General features: G+C 42.1%; 1 protein-coding gene across 1 annotated transcript; it reads left to right on the top strand.

Annotated features, from left to right (window-relative positions):
* Positions 1 to 7,915: 7,915 nt before the first annotated feature.
* On the top strand, positions 7,916 to 15,359 carry LOC116582660 (nucleosome assembly protein 1-like 1). Its single transcript, XM_032330313.1, has 3 exons — positions 7,916 to 8,136; positions 10,531 to 14,286; positions 15,229 to 15,359. The coding sequence occupies exon 2, from the start codon at positions 12,368 to 12,370 to the stop codon at positions 14,276 to 14,278; it is 1,911 nt and encodes a 636-aa protein (XP_032186204.1). The 5' UTR covers positions 7,916 to 8,136; positions 10,531 to 12,367; the 3' UTR covers positions 14,279 to 14,286; positions 15,229 to 15,359.
* Positions 15,360 to 15,819: the final 460 nt, after the last annotated feature.

The following is a 15,819-nucleotide window of genomic DNA, read 5'->3' as shown; positions in this document are numbered from 1 at the left end:
AACAGCAGCCTGGCACCTAGTGGGGAGGCAGAAAGATTTGGAGCTCCCCAACATTCCCATCCTCAAAGAATTATCAATATTTGACCCATCCAGCAGCTCTCTAAAATGTTCCATGCTCAGAAATGACTTCATTTATTCTCACTAGAATCCATTTTCTATAAACTGGCCTGGCCACAGGCATCAGAAAAAAACAAGCAAACAAACAAAAAACACTCAGCAGCAGTTGTTTACCACTGCAGCTTCCAAATGCAAGGTGACTAGTTGGGGCTAATAAGAAGGGAGAGAAACCATATGAGACTCTTGACTCCAGGAAACAAACTGGGGGTTGCGGAAAGGGAAGTGAGTGGCGGGATGAAGTAACTGGGTGATGGGCATTAAGGAGGGCATGTGATGCGATGAGCACTGGGTCTTATATGTAACTAAAGAACACTGAACATTATATGAAAAACTATCTGGGGGTTTTAGGGGGGTTGGGAGGATGGGTGATCCTGGTGGTGGGTATTAAGGAGGGCACGTATTGCATGGAGCACTGGGTGTTGTACATAAACAATGAATCTTGGAACACTGCATCAAAAATGAATGATGTATTTTATGGTGACTAACATAACACAATAAAAAAAAACTAATGATGTACTACTATACGTTGGCTAATTGGATTTAAATTTTAAAAAGCAGAAGCTATCCAAAATATTAAAAAAGCAAAACTGGGAGAGGAAATGTCCGTAGGATGCCTTGAAAAGTTCCAACATATAACTAAGTTCTAGAAGGCCATGAAGTGAACTGCGTGCATACTCAAAAGATACCTGAGAAGACCTAGCCCTCACTTCTAGCTGACATGGGGAATATGAAGGGTTAGACAGAGTTATAAACTGCCTACCTGAGCATTGAATTCATCTAAAAACCATGCTCAAAGCATCCTGATAAAGGTTGGATGATTTATTGGTTCAAGGAATTTAATTCAGTCTCTGTATAGCCATTAGCTCATTAGTAAGCTATCAGAGAAGAGAATCCAGTGGCCACAGATGAAAAAGTATCCAGGTTTTAATGCATTACTTAGGTAAAGTCACTATGCAAACAATAACAATGGCAACAAATAATAACAATGAATCTGGAGAGGGAGGTATCATCTGATTTATGGAGTTTCCACAATGTATTATTTTAAAGGTCCTATATATATATGACAACCTACAAAATGTGCAAAAAGCCAAGAAGGTATGGCTCATGGAAAAAGAAACAGTCAATGTAAACTGTTCCTGATGAAGCCTAGACATGGGCTTTCTCAAAGACTTTAAATCAACTTTTCTTTTAAATTTTATTTTATTTTCTTAGTTAAATTGTTTAAGTTCAGTTGACATACAGTGTTACATTAGGTTCAGGTGTAAAACATAGTGATTCAAGTTCTTTTTCTTTATGTTATGCTCACCACAAGTGTAACTACTCTCTGTCACCATACAATGCTATTACAACACCTTTCACTATATTCCCTATTCTGTGCCTCTGATTCCCATGACTTATTGACTCCATAACTGGAAGTCTGTATCTCTCCCTCCCCTTCACCCATTTCATCCATCTCCTCATCGCCATTCCCTCTGGCAACCATCAATTTGTTCTCTTTACTTATATGTCTGATTCTGCTTTTTGTTTGTTTGTCTTGATTTTAGATTCCTCGTATAAGTGAAACCATATGGTGTTTGTCTTTTTCAGTCTGAATTATTTCACTTAGCATAATACACTCTTGGTCCATCCATACTGTTACAAATGGCACAATCTCATTCTTTTATTATGGTTGCCTATTCGTGTGTGTGTGAGAGAGAGTGAGAGAGATTCCTTACCCATTCATTTGTCAATGGATCATTGGGTTCCTTCCATATCTTGGCACTTGCAAATAATGTTACAAGAAACATAAGTGTGCATATAGCTTTCCACATTCGTGTTTTCATTTTGGGGGGTAAATACCCATTAGTGGAATCACTGAGTAATATGACATTTCTATTTTTAATCCTTGGGGGATCGTCCATCCTGTTTTCCATAGTAGCCGCACCAGTTTGCGTTCCCACCAACAGTGCAAGAGGGTGCTCTTTTCCTCCACATCCTCAGAAACACTTGTTACTTCTTGTCTTTTTAATTTTTGCCATTCTGACAGGTATAAGGTGATATCTCATTATGGTTTTGTAAATCAACTACTTATAAACATGTTTAAATGATTAAAGGAAAGCACACTAGATAATTAAAGTTAAATGAAAAGAATATCTCACCAAATACAATAATTTAATAAGGAGACATTACTTTAAAAAATCAAAGTTCTGTGAATCACCAGGTTTACACACTTCACAGCACTCACCAAAGCACATACCCTCCCCAATGTCCATACCTGTACCCCTGGGGATAAAAATATATGTTTATAAAAAATAAAAAATTAATTTATAAAAAAGAAATAAAATAAAATAAAATAAAATAAAATAAATTTACATTTAAAAAAAATCAAAGTTCTTGGGTTTCAAGGACAGTAATGAAATGAAAAATTCCCCCACTGGATCTCAATAGCAGATCTGAACTAATAAAGAAAGAATCAGTGAATCTGAAGGTAGGTCACTGAGATTATCCAGAGTGAGGAATAGAAAGCCAAAATAAAAAAAAAAAATTAAGAAGACTGAACAGAGAGTCAGAGGCCTAGCCTTCACTGGGTGTTGTACATGAACAATGAATCTTGGAACACTGCATCAAAAACAAATGATGTATTTTATGGTGACTAACATAACACAATAAAAAAAATACACATAATGGGAGTCTCCGAAAAAGAGGAGATAGAGGAAGGGGCAGGGAGATTATATGAAGAAAGAAAAACCGAAACTTCCCCAAATAGTTGAAAAACATTAATCTACACATTCAAGAACTTCAGTAGATCCAAGTAGGATAAAGTCAAAGAGAGATACACCTAGGCACAACGTAATAACACTTTTAAAGCCCAACACAAAAAGATGAGTTTGAAAATGATAAGAGAAAAGCAACTCATTACATTTAAGAGATTTTCATTTCTCAACAACAGCCATGGAGACTCAAAGCCAGTAAGATGACCTTTTTCAGGTGTTGAAAGGAAAAGACTGTCAATGAGGAATTCTATATCTAAAAGAACTATCTTTCGAAATTGAAGAAAAAGTAAGACCTTTACATAGTAACAAAACCCTAGAGATTCTGTTTTTCCCACAAGCAAGATTAAACTGAACTTTCAGGCTGAAATTAGAGAACACTAAACAAAAACTCTAATTTTTTTTTTAAATTTTTTATTTTTTATAAACATATGTTTTTATCCCCAGGGGTACAGGTCTGTGAATCACCAGGTTTACACACTTCACAGCACTCACCAAAGCACATACCCTCCCCAATGTCCATAATCCCACCCCCTTCTCCCAAACCCCCTCCCCCCAGCAACCCTCAGTTTGTTTTGTGAGATTAAGAGTCACTTATGGTTTGTCTCCCTCCCAATCCCATCTTGTTTCATTGATTCTTCTCCTACCCACTTAAGCCCCCATGTTGCATCACCACTTCCTCATATCAGGGAGATCATATGATAGTTGTCTTTCTCTGCTTGACTTATTTCGCTAAGCATGATATGCTCTAGTTCCATCCATGTTGTCACAAATGGCAAGATTTCATTTCTTTTGATGGCTGCATAGTATTCCATTGTGCCACTCTGGAAAACAGCATGGAGGTTCCTCAAAATGTTGAAAATAGAACTGTCCTATGACCCAGAAATTGCACTATTGGGTATTTACCCTAAAGATACAAACGTAGTGATCCAAAGGGGCACGTGCACCCGAATGTTTATAGCAGCAATGTCCACAATAGCCAAACTATGGAAAGAACCTAGATGTCCATCAACAGATGAATGGATCAAGAAGATGTGGTATATATACACAATGGAATACTATGCAGGCATCAAAAACTCTAATTTACATGAAGCGTTAAAAAAGCACCAGGAAGTGTACCCAGATAGGTAATTATAAAGACAGAGCATATGGGTTTTTGTCCATTTCTTTTTTCTTATCTGATTCATGATGTACAAAAAAATTATTAAACTTCATTGATGGGCTTATAATATATACACACATAATTTGTATAACAATAATAAGCTTTAAGAAAGAAGGAGAAAATTGGATAAGTTAACAAAGCTTTTTTTTTTACTATTGGAATTAAACCGGTATTAGTCTATAGATTAAGAGAAATTGCCAATTGTAATCTCTAGGGCAAACCATTAAGAAAATAAAGAATTTAGTAAAATTGAACTTCAAAACGGGCAATATTAAATGAATAAAGGAACAGACGACATAAAATATACAGAAAAGAAATAGCCAAGTGGCAAACATGGATCCTATCTCCTCTTTAATTACCTTTAATGTAAATGTACTAAATCTTCCAATCAAAAATCATATATCTGTGCAATGGATTTAAAAAGCCATTGTCTAATCATAGGCTGTCTACAAGGGACACACATTCGATTCAAAGTAGATTGAAAGTAAAAAGATGGAAAAAATATATATACTATGGAAAGAATAACCAAAAATAACCCCCTCTTTTTTTTGGCTATCCTAATATCTGGTAAAATAGAGTTTAAGACAAAAGAGACCAAAGAAAGACAGCTGAGAATGATTAAAGCAACAATTCATAGGAAGGATATAATGATTAAAAATATGAATGCACCTAAGAACAGAGTGCCTAAATATATGAAACAAAAGCTGACACAACTGAAGAGAGAAATGCACAGTTCATCAGTAGCTGAAGACTTCAACAACCCACTCTTGCAACTGAATAAATACAACAATTAGGCAGGAGATCAGCCAGAAATTAGGAGATTGAAACAACACTCTAAGCGAGTTATATCTAACAGATACTCTAACAGATACCTGTAGAATACTCAAGAGAGGAATACACATTCTTCTCAATAGGACATGGAATATTCTGCAGGGTAGGCCTTATATGGGCCATAAATAAGCCTCAATAAACTTAAAAGGTTTTAATTTATATAAATGATGTTCTCTGAACAATATGCTAATACAGATGTTAAGAAAATGAGGTTGAAGGTGAATGTGAAATATTCATATCCCTTTGTAGGGAAGGGGTGTGAAATGAGGCCAAGTTGTATGATAAAGGCAAATTGCAGGAGAGTCTATACTGAAAATCTCATTTGAGGGGCAGGATGAAAACACAACAAAAGTGATAGAAACAGGACATCATTTGTACACATGGTCGTCCTCCATACTTGGCTCTACTAAGTTTGGTGGAACTTTCTGGGCACTCAGAAAGGCTGCATATATATAGTCGGTCTCAAGTTGACTTATGGTGGAAATGCATGGTGCAGCTTTGCCTTGGACAGTTATCCTGTGTGTGTGTGTGTGTGTGTGTGTGTGAGCGTGTGTATGTGAGAGAGAGTGTGATTGTGTGTGTGTGTGTTGTGTACATGTGTAGGCATATCTATATATACTTGTGTGTATATAAACATCTATATGTGTTTGCAGGTATACATATATTTGTATATATAAATTTGTACTTATATATGTGTGTATATCCTTATATTTTTATATATGTATGTTTACAGACATATATAAAAATTAGAGAACAGTATTTGTTTTTGTTTCAGTTTGTTACCTACAGCTATCACTTCATGTAGTGTGATTATAATAGCTGCTTTAATATCTTTTTTCTTTCACTTCCAATACTTGTGTCATCTTTGTGCTTGCCTCTCTTGCTTGCATTTTCCCATGGAATTTATTAATGTTTCCCTGGTTTTTCATATACTAATTGATTTTAAGTATATTTGGACATTTTAGTGTTCTGGTTTTAGAGAAAGTATCATGATATCCTATAGAAAATCTCAGAAAATCTCTTTTATCCTACAGAAAATCTCTTTCGTTAGATAGATGGATAGAGAGAGAGAGAGAGATAGTAATGTTTTCCTTATTTTACCTTCGTTTTAGGTTCAGGCCACAAATTTGTAAATTTTGTTGGCTGTTGTTCCAGTCTCGGTTCACATTTCAAAGCCTTCGTGATGCTATTCATATCTGGCCATATATGTACCAACCGGTGAGGAATGTGGGATAATGACAGTGGTCTACTTATTTGATCAGTACTCAAATCATTTAATATTATTTTTGGGTTCAGGTACATGCATGCACCGTTTGTCCAGAGCCCAGATCTTTATGCACAATTTTATGTGGTCATTTTCATGAGCTCCATTATCTCAGCAAACTCATTGGTGAATTCTAGGGCTTCAGGGTACCTATACTGATTTTCGCTAAAGTATTGCAGTTTAATTTCTCTCCTCTGCCTTGAAAGTTCTCTGATGGATTTCACCTCAAAGCTAAATAGCGTAAGTACAGAACTAGAATAAATAGGAGAAACAACAACAGCATTGATGGAAAAGGAGTGTTTCTGTGGGAGTTTTGCCTGTCCACACTTGGTGTTTTCGTTTTCTAGGGCTGCCATCACAAAATGCCCCAGAGTGGGTGGTGTAAAGAACAGAAACTTATTTTCCCACAGTTCTGGAGGATAAATGTCCGAGATCAAGTCGTCAGCAGGTTTGGTTTCTTCCAAGGGCTCGCTCCTTGGCTTGCAGATGGCCGCCTCCTCACTGTGTCCTTACAGGACCTTTCTTCTGTGTGTACACATTTCTGGTGTGTCTTTGTATGTCCCACTCATCTCGTCTTTTCTAGGACACTGGTCAGATTGGGCTAGGACCTACCCGTATGATCTCACTGAACTTTAATTACCCTTTAAAAGGTCCTGTCACCAAATACAGTCAAGTTTGGGGATAGTGAGTCCTAGGGGTTCCACATATGAATTTGGGGGACTATAATTCAGTCCATTAGGGGTAAATCTCCATGACCTTTGATTTGGCAATGGATTCTTAGATAGGACAATAAAAGCGTGAGGAAAGAAGACAGAACAGATACATTTTACTTTGCCAAGCTAAAAACCTTTTTATGTCAAAGGATGTTACCAAGAAAGCAAAAACAAACTACGGGATGGGATAAAAATTTTGTGGCAAACACGTATCTAAGAAGGGTCTAGTATCCAGAATGCATAAAAAACACAACCCAACAACATGTAGACAGTCCAGTTTAAAAGAGGACTTGGGGGGGGGGGGCGCCTGGGTGGCTCAGTGGGTTAAAGCCTCTGCCTTTGGCTCAGGTCATGATCTCAGGGTCCTGAGATCGAGCCCCACATCGGGCTCTCTCTGCTCAGCAGGGAGCCTGCTTCCCACCTCTCTCTCGGCCTGCTGCTCTGCCTACTTGTGATCTCTCCCTCTCTCTGTCAAATAAATAAATAAAATCTTTAAAAGAAAAAGTGGATTTAGGATGCGAATTCCTCATCTTCAGAAAAGATATACAAATATGCAATAAGGACAGGAAAATCAGCTCAACATTATTAGTCATTAGGGAAATGCAAACAAAACACCCATGCAATGCCACAGCATACTCACAAGGGTGGGTGTAATAGAATTATTTTTAAATGAAAAATAAAACATATTGAGCAGAATTTGGAGAAATTGGGATCCTTGTGCATTACTGATAGGTATGTAAAATGAATGTCGTCCCTGTGGGAAAGAGTTTGAGGGTTCCCCAAAGACTTAAATGCAGAATTACCATATGACTGACTCATGAATTCCACCCCCCAAATTGCCACATGTTCATGGCAGCCCCATTCACCCTAACCAAAAGGTGGAAACGCCTCAAGTGCCCATCAACTGATGGACGGACAAACAAAAGTGGTATGTCCATACAGTGGAATATCGTGCAACCATAAAGAGGAATCAAGTACTGATACATGCAGCATGATGGATGAACCTCAAAACCATTACGCTAAGTGAGAGAGGCCAGACACAGAAGGTCACATGTTGTATGATTTCATTTGTACCCAATTTTAGGCAATATAGAATAAATGTAAACTAGGTAAATTCACAAAGAGAGCAGATAAGTGGTTTCTAGAACGTAGAGTCACAGATGGCAAAACAGGGGAGAACTAATTAAAGGGTATGAGGTTTCCTTTTGGAGTGATGGTGTATTTTGGGACTTGACAGAGGGGATACCTGGAGAGCACTGTGAATGTACTAAACGCCACTGACATGTACCCTCTAAAATGGTGAGTTTTTATCACAACAACAATAATGATAAACAGAATAAAGTGCTGATTGGCTTTACACTTTTACAAATAGTGAATTAACTTCAACATCTGCTAAGTGCATCATTTAGGAAACCTTTACGTTCTTAATAGTGGGGCTCAAATGATAGTAGCAGTTGGGAATCCCACTAAATTTTAAAAGGGAGCCCCTGAAATCTTAGGAGAGCTAATGAATATAAAATAGAGGTCAGAGAGGTTTCCCTTGCCTTACACATTGAAAGTATTGCCTTACCTCAATTCCCCATGGTCATGGCACCCATTGTCCTAAAGTGTCTATCCTACAGTGGGCATCAGCACTCTGACACAACGGTTAATAAAGTTAAACTCAATCTTTGTCACTTATGAATGGGCTTGACAAAATGGGACCCAATGGACTGCCCCCACTGAAAACACTGAATACGGGCTAAGGAAAAATAAAACAGGGCCTATAAAGATTGAAATCCATTATCTAAGTTCTATGTAAAGAAGGAATGACTTCCCCCACTGCTTCTCCATTTGACCTTCTCCAGTTTGGCCTGTTCTTAGACGCGGAAAGAATGAAGGATGCCTCAGGGTGGATTCCCACAGCCTTGGTACCCCAGGGTCTGGTCTCACACATTAAGGCCCCCATACCCAATGTTCTTGAAATTATGGACTCCATCCTGTCAGCAACTGCTGAAGGCTTTGTTATTATAAACTTGGCTAATGTGTTCTGTTCACTGTCTGCATATCAATAGCTCCTCAGTTGCAGTGTGCCTTCACTTCTGAAAGGACACAATACACATTTACCTGGCTACACACGGTGTACCTCAATGGCCCTGCCGTCGTCCACAATCTTTGCAGGCAAGATTGTAAGCACATCCACACTGGTCTAGGATCACAGGTATGACATTACATGGATGACCTCTTCCTCCAAGGATAGGCATTTGGAACTGTCAGGACACGCAAATATTCAGAGGGGCTTACAAAAGGCAGGCAAGCCATTGTCCCACACATAGGCCCCCTACAACAAAAAGGTCTAGAATCTGTCCAAATTACAAAACAGCAGGCACTCCTGTTGGGGTCTGCCAGAGAGTCCTGCAGTGTAGATGCTTTAGCGACCTCCTCTCATGCCTTCTGGACTCTCAGGACCTCCTGTGATGACCATAAGTTGCTAATGGAACTCTGATAAAAGAAACACTTCTCCTCGGCCCTATGGCATGGGAGCAGCAACTGCTGGCTGCCTAATGAACTCTCTTGGATTTAGAAATTCTCATGGGCCCCAGGCCTGTGACACTCAGCCAGTTGCCCATCAGGCCTTGGCTTACGTCGCAGCACCCCCACAAGTTTAGCAAAGCCAGCTTGTTACAGATGGAGGTAAACCTGGGCCCCCTGGTATATCCCACTTGCAGGAGGGCTTGGCCTTTGCCGTTGTCACTCCTTTGCCAGATGCCATGGTACTGAAGGATGTCATCCCTCTCTCAGACCCCTTGGCTACCACGGGAGCCCCTTGGGATCACCTGAGGTGAAGAGTAATGGGTGTTTCTCTGGTTTATGACTGGAATTGTCACCATCACTCTGGTCATCTGTGATGGAGCTCTCAGCCCTTGACCAGGACATCTCTAAAGCACCACTGACTGAACGTTGGGTGGTTACCTTAGCACTGGATGTGTCGGCCAACAGGCAGTCCAATCTGCACATTTTTTAAAAGACTATCCAGGTCACCGGCATTGTTCTGGCTGTCTGACAGGGGCAGTGGCAGCAACGACAATTCCTTGTCCAAGACTGTCTCCTTTGGGGTAAAGAACTCCAGGAATATCTTACCCCACAGGTTCCCAAAATATAAATCAAGGAGACATGTAGTTTTACATATATGAAAGCCACAATACAAGGCCTCACCGAAGATGCTCCTTATCTGCTTTGGAGTTCCAGACGTTATTGGTAGTGACCGAGGCATCCATTTCACTTTTCAGGATACACAATGCTGAGCTCATGAACAAGCATCCAAGAGATCGTTCCCTTCCCTATCTGGCCTCAGGCTGCAGAACTCATAGAGGGCCACAATGGCTTACCTCCCAGACTTCAAATTCAATGAAATAGAAGTGACCCATTTTGGTCATCTGTCACACGTCAGGGATGAATTGTAACAAAGTGTCAACTCCGTTCCTTGGTGTTTGACTGCTGAGAGCTTTTAAACCTCGGCCCACCCTCGACCCCAGTACCCCACAACTGGGCGAGCTCATAAAAACACCCACATGTTCTCTCCCTTGGTGCCGTTTGGATGGGTGGGGTTCAAACTACACAAGCCACTGCCAGCACATGGAAACTCCCATGTTGCCCCCATCCACTAACCACAATAAAACTCCCAAACCAGTCTCCTTTCCCATCTTTCTCAAGCCTGTTTTTTGGAGCTGCCTGGGAAGCCTGTCCTGCTGTCCCCCCTCCTGCCCCACCCGACAAAAGCCTCATTATGTAAGTAAGTAAGTAATTACACTTTTCACATTCTCTTGGTGGTGTGTGGGTGGTTCTACCAGTCCTGACATTTGAACCAAATTTTGGGTAGGGGTCCTGACATTTGAACCAAATTTTGGGTAGGGGTCCATACTGTCTCAGAGTGTCTGCAACAGCTCTTCTCGTGATTCTTCTAGTAGCACACTTGTGGCAGGTGTGCTCCCCATCCCTGAAACTTTAGTGTTTGTCAGATCCAAAGAGAGTGTGTGTCCAGTAAGGGACATAGCTCATGTTCTGTTGAACTTGAAGTCACAGCTAGTTACGCAGTCTTTCTTCTGTGTCCAATGACAACAGCAAATGGAATTAGTAAAACAAAACAAAACAACAGCTGTTGATTGTTTCTTAGTTTTAAGAACCTTTACACATGAGGTCTTGGCCAAGTGGGGCAGAATACAACAAAAAGTCTTGGACTGTTGACTGAGAAATTGTTCTAGGAAGCCTGTTCTTTCAATGTCTGCCATGCTGTATTAATCCGCTCGGGCTGCCATTACAAAATGCCATAGACTGGGTGACTTACAAAACAGACATTTATCTTGCGTGGTTCTGGAGGCTGCAAAGTCCAAGGTCAAGGAGGGTGCTAGTTGATCAGTTTCTTAGTGCGAGCCCTCATCCTGGCCTGCAGACAGCTGCCTTCTTTCTGTGTCTTCACAAAAGGTGATTTGGGGTGGGGGGAGTAAACTCTCTATAATGTCTTCTGATACAGGCGTTAATCCCAATTTGCAGAACTCACTTTCATGGCCTCATCAAAGCCTAATTACCTACCAAAGACCCCCATCTCCAAATACCATCACACTGTAGGTAAGGGCTTCTACGTATGGATTTGGGCGGGGCACACAATTCAGTCCATAGCATGTGCTTAGCCCAGTCCTCTCTTTAAAAGAAGTAGCTCTCTTTCTTGGTTCATTCTTTGGAGGCTTGAAGTGAATGGGGGCACATTCATGAATCACCTTCCACCTCCTATTTTAAAACTTCTTCCGTTCTCTGTTCTCCCTGCATCCATTTCAACTTTGTATGTTCTTTGCTAAGGAGCTTGAGTACATCAAAACATCCCGATTCTCTTTCTCTCTTACGGGAGGTCTTTCACCATCGCTGATATTTCATCCGCACACCTTGTTTTTATCTTAAGTAGCTGTATCTCTACTGGCATGAAGGTAGAAATTGGGGAAGAAGATACCTTTTGCATACCCCAGGGTGCCACCATACAGGGGCACTATAGTCTTGCTTGCGATCATAGAATTCAAAGGAAGGAGACTTGCGTGGGATCAAAGGGTAACCCAGGGTACTAAAGCCTTGAGGGAGGCCGAAGGCTTTGATCACTCATTGGGCGACAAGCATGTCAATCATTGCTTCTCAGCAAATGAGCTTCGAGCTCATGGTGGAGGAAGTGGCTCTTTGTTGACCCTTCCAATTTCCACCTCCCGTCACCAGCCCAACGGAATCTTTCCCGCCTTGTCCCACTGCCACCTCAGGCGCAGTCTTGGTTGGCCGATTCTTGGGCTGCCCCTCTGCGCTTCCTGTTGCGGGACTTCCACGAGCACCTTCACAGACTGTTGTACCCTCTGAAGTCATCTTCTCTGCCACCCCCACCGCCTCCTGGCAGGTCCTGCTGCCAATAGCCTCCCCTCAGGGGCAGTCACTTCAGTGGCCGCCATCTTCACCGCGGTTGTCGCGGCCCCACAATCAAAACTCCAGCTGAGGCACTGACTGGCGAGTCCCTCCGGCCATGTCTGCCACAGAGGAACAAAGTCTGATTCCAGGTGGCCAGGACCCCAGACCCGTTGGGGTCCCGGTGTCCCCTTCAGAAGGGGTGGACGGGGTCGAGGCAGCCGCAGCCTTCCTGGCTTCTGAAGGGGTTGCCCGAGCCCTTCCTGAGGAGGAGGGTGGGCAAGATGCTGCCCAGGCCGCAGAACAGAGCCAGGAGGTAAAGCTGGTAGAAGAGGAGAAGGCGGGGGAAGAGGACGAGGAAGAGGAGGAAGAAGAGGAGGAGGAAGAGGAGATCGAGTTCGAGTTTGAGTTTGGAGATCAGGAAGACTATGAGTACCAGTCGCCAGAGTTTGAGTTTGAGTTTGGGAACCAGGAGGAGTCTGACTATGAGTCAGAAGAGGAGGGGGAAAACGAGGAAGAGAATGAGGAGGAAGAGGAAGAGACTGAACAGGAGGAAGACAATGGCCAAGTGCCCGCAGGCGTCCCAGAAGTCGCCACGGCCGCTCCTGAGACCCTCATGGCACGGTTTCGGTCCCTCTTCAGGGCTCTGCTCCATTCCCTTCTACACCGTATCCATGATAATGACCATGTCCTGGTCCAGCCCCATGCAGGCCGCATGGGAATCAGGCGCCACTCCCGGGAGCCTGAGGACCCTGGAGAGAGACCAGCGCCTCCAGAGGTGGAAGAGCCAGGAGAAGGACCAGCTCCCCAGGACCAGGGGCACCCGAGAGAGGAAGCGGAGGTCCGGGTGGGCGAGTACCAGGCAGAGGGCACCTCGCCCTGGGGGCCGCAGGAACCAACAGAGGAGGCTGTATCCCAAAAGGCAGAGGAACCCACAGCAGAGGCTCACGGAAAAGAGGACGAGGCCCTGGGCGATGCCTCCAAGTCCTCGGAAGCTGGGGCCTGTGCCCCCGACAACGTGCAGGTTGGCGAGTGGCCGTCAAGTCCTCGGGCCCTTGCAGCCCCTCTTGGGGCACCCAGCTCAAAGGCAGGCGGTGCTCAGCACTTGCCTTTAGCGGTGAAGCAGCGGGTCAAAGCTCTCAAAAATCTTCAGGCCCAATATGCACAAGTGGAAGCTCAATTCTACCGAGATTTTCACGATCTAGAGAAAAAGTATGCGGTCTTCTACCAGCCTCTGTTTGATAAGAGATCTGAGATCGTCAATGCAATCTATGAGCCCACAGAAGGTGAGTGTCAGTGGCAAGTAGCTGTCCAGGAAGGCGCGTGGGGGGGAATGGAAAGAGAGCCTGCGGGAAAAGGGCCAACAAGCGGCATACCTCACTTTTGGTTGACAGCTTTTAAAAATGTGAAGATCCTTGGGAGGATGATCCGAAAAAATGATGAACCTGTACTCGAGCACTTGAAAGATGTAAAAATTAAATTTTCAGGGTTCAAGGAACCAATGAGCTTCACCATAGAATTTATCTTCAAGTCCAACGAATACTTTCTCAATGAAATCCTGAGTAAAACATACCAAATGCGATCAGACCCCGATGATTCCGATCCCTTCCTCTCCAAAGGCCCAGAAATTATCAGCAGCACAGGATGCGAGATCTACTGGAAAGAGGGGAGAAATGTCACCATGAAAACGAGCAAGCTGCAGAAATGTGAGGACCGCAGAAGCATTGTATCCACCACCAAGAAGACGCCCCGCTATTCTTTCTTCACCTACTTCTATCCTCCTGATTCTCCTGAGGGCAGAGTAGTCGATGTCGCCACCGATTTTAGATTGGGCTATTTTTTCCGTGAAGTTCTGGTCCCAAAGTCCGTATTATTCTTCACCAATGAAGCCAGCGAATATAAGTGTGGAAGCTCTGATGATGAGGCCCGAGAAGCTGGAGGTGAGGAAAAGAAAGCAGAAGAGATCAGAAATGAAGAACCTGAAAAGGGGCCTGAAAAGCATCTGGGCCCGGGAGAGAGCAGTTCCTGAGAACCCAGGTATCTCTGCGTCGCTTTGTGTATCATCCAGCCATGCCTGACCTACATCACTTATGCTTCTAACTTTTCTCAGTACAGTAAATAACAAAATGTCAAAAATTTAGTTCTGTGAGCCAGTTCGGTGTTAATTTTGGATGTCGGTGTAGAAGGCAGCATATTCTGAAATGTACTTCATTCACAGCTTCAGGTCCTTTCAGGTGTAGCTGTGAGTCTTCAACGGGTGGGAGATGTGTCAGCCTGGTAGCAGAGACCAATGTTTGTTTAGAACACGGTTGCCAGAACAAGCGGCTAAAGGAACATAAATCAATACCAGCTGGGCTTTCAACATGTAGCCACAGAAATATGGTCTTTTATGCTAAGTAGGAGACGATTCCTTTGAGAATGTGACTATCACAGGAATCGTTAAGAATTTTATTTAGAATTTTATTTATTTTTCAGCCATTTAAACCATTTATTCAGTTGTAAATGTCTATATTTCAGGGGACAGTGAAAAGAAAACAACAATAGTCATGGTAAGATTATTGTTAATCACTGGATTGATAATTAACTCAATCTATATCCAACATATTTTGTCCTTTCCTTTTTCTTTCTTCTTTTACAGATATTGGAACTTGGGCCCTGGGGGGTAAATGAGTGTAGTTTATGGATAGAGCATAGGCCTTTAAAATCAAAAGAAATGTGTACATACCAGAATGTTGTCTCACAACAAACAAACAAGCCTTTTTGGTTTGGCAAATAACAGTTGATTTTGTTGTGTCACAGAATGGAGGACCTCAGAGTATGCAAAAGCATGCTTATACCCAGGTGTCTGGGTTGTAAGAGAGATACATGATTTCTCATTTTAGCTCAGACATAAATAGGATTGGCTATTCTTAGACTTAGAAAGTCACTGTTGCATTTCAATCAAGTTCAATTGTTAATTGTCTCTTGTTTCATCTACAGTTTGGAGGCATAGTAAGACATGAACGAAGAAAGCCACAATGAATTTGTTCTTCAAGGAATGGAGATTTTCTGATATTTATTTGTCTTTTGAAACTTTAGCACCACTGGTCTTGTTCTAATGTCATCATATATTTGAGAGATATGACAGCATTTCAAAGTTGAAAATAAAAGTTCATTTAAAATGAATAAGCTGCACACTCTTTAGATATATTACAATGACTTAAATCTATCTTTGTATATTTTTGTTTTGGCCACCTATTATTGAAAGGAATCACTTTCAATCATTTGATAAGCCTGTTTTAGGTTCCTTTATTCATCCTCCAATTAATTAAAAAACTTATAAACAATTTACATAAAGAAGGGTGTGGTTGCCCCTACTGTATTCTTTTTTTTTTTTAAAGATGTTATTTATTTATTTGACAGACAGAGATCACAAGTAGGCAGAGAGGCAGGCAGAGAGAGTGGAAGGGAAGCAGGCTCCCTGCTGAGCAGAGAGCCCAATGCGGGGCTCGATCCCAGGACCTTGAGACCATGACCCGAGCCGAAGGCAGAGGCTTTAACCCACTGAGCCACCCAGGTGCCCCCCTACTG

This window comes from Mustela erminea, chromosome X, assembly GCF_009829155.1.
Source record: "Mustela erminea isolate mMusErm1 chromosome X, mMusErm1.Pri, whole genome shotgun sequence".
Taxonomy (NCBI): Eukaryota; Metazoa; Chordata; class Mammalia; order Carnivora; family Mustelidae; genus Mustela; species Mustela erminea.
This window is presented reverse-complemented; position numbering and strand designations above follow the sequence as displayed.

What these genes read in the sequence shown, in the direction of transcription:
- LOC116582660 (XM_032330313.1), top strand. Translation starts at nt 12,368, where the DNA reads ATGTCTGCCACAGAGGAACAAAGTCTGATTCCAGGTGGCCAGGACCCC.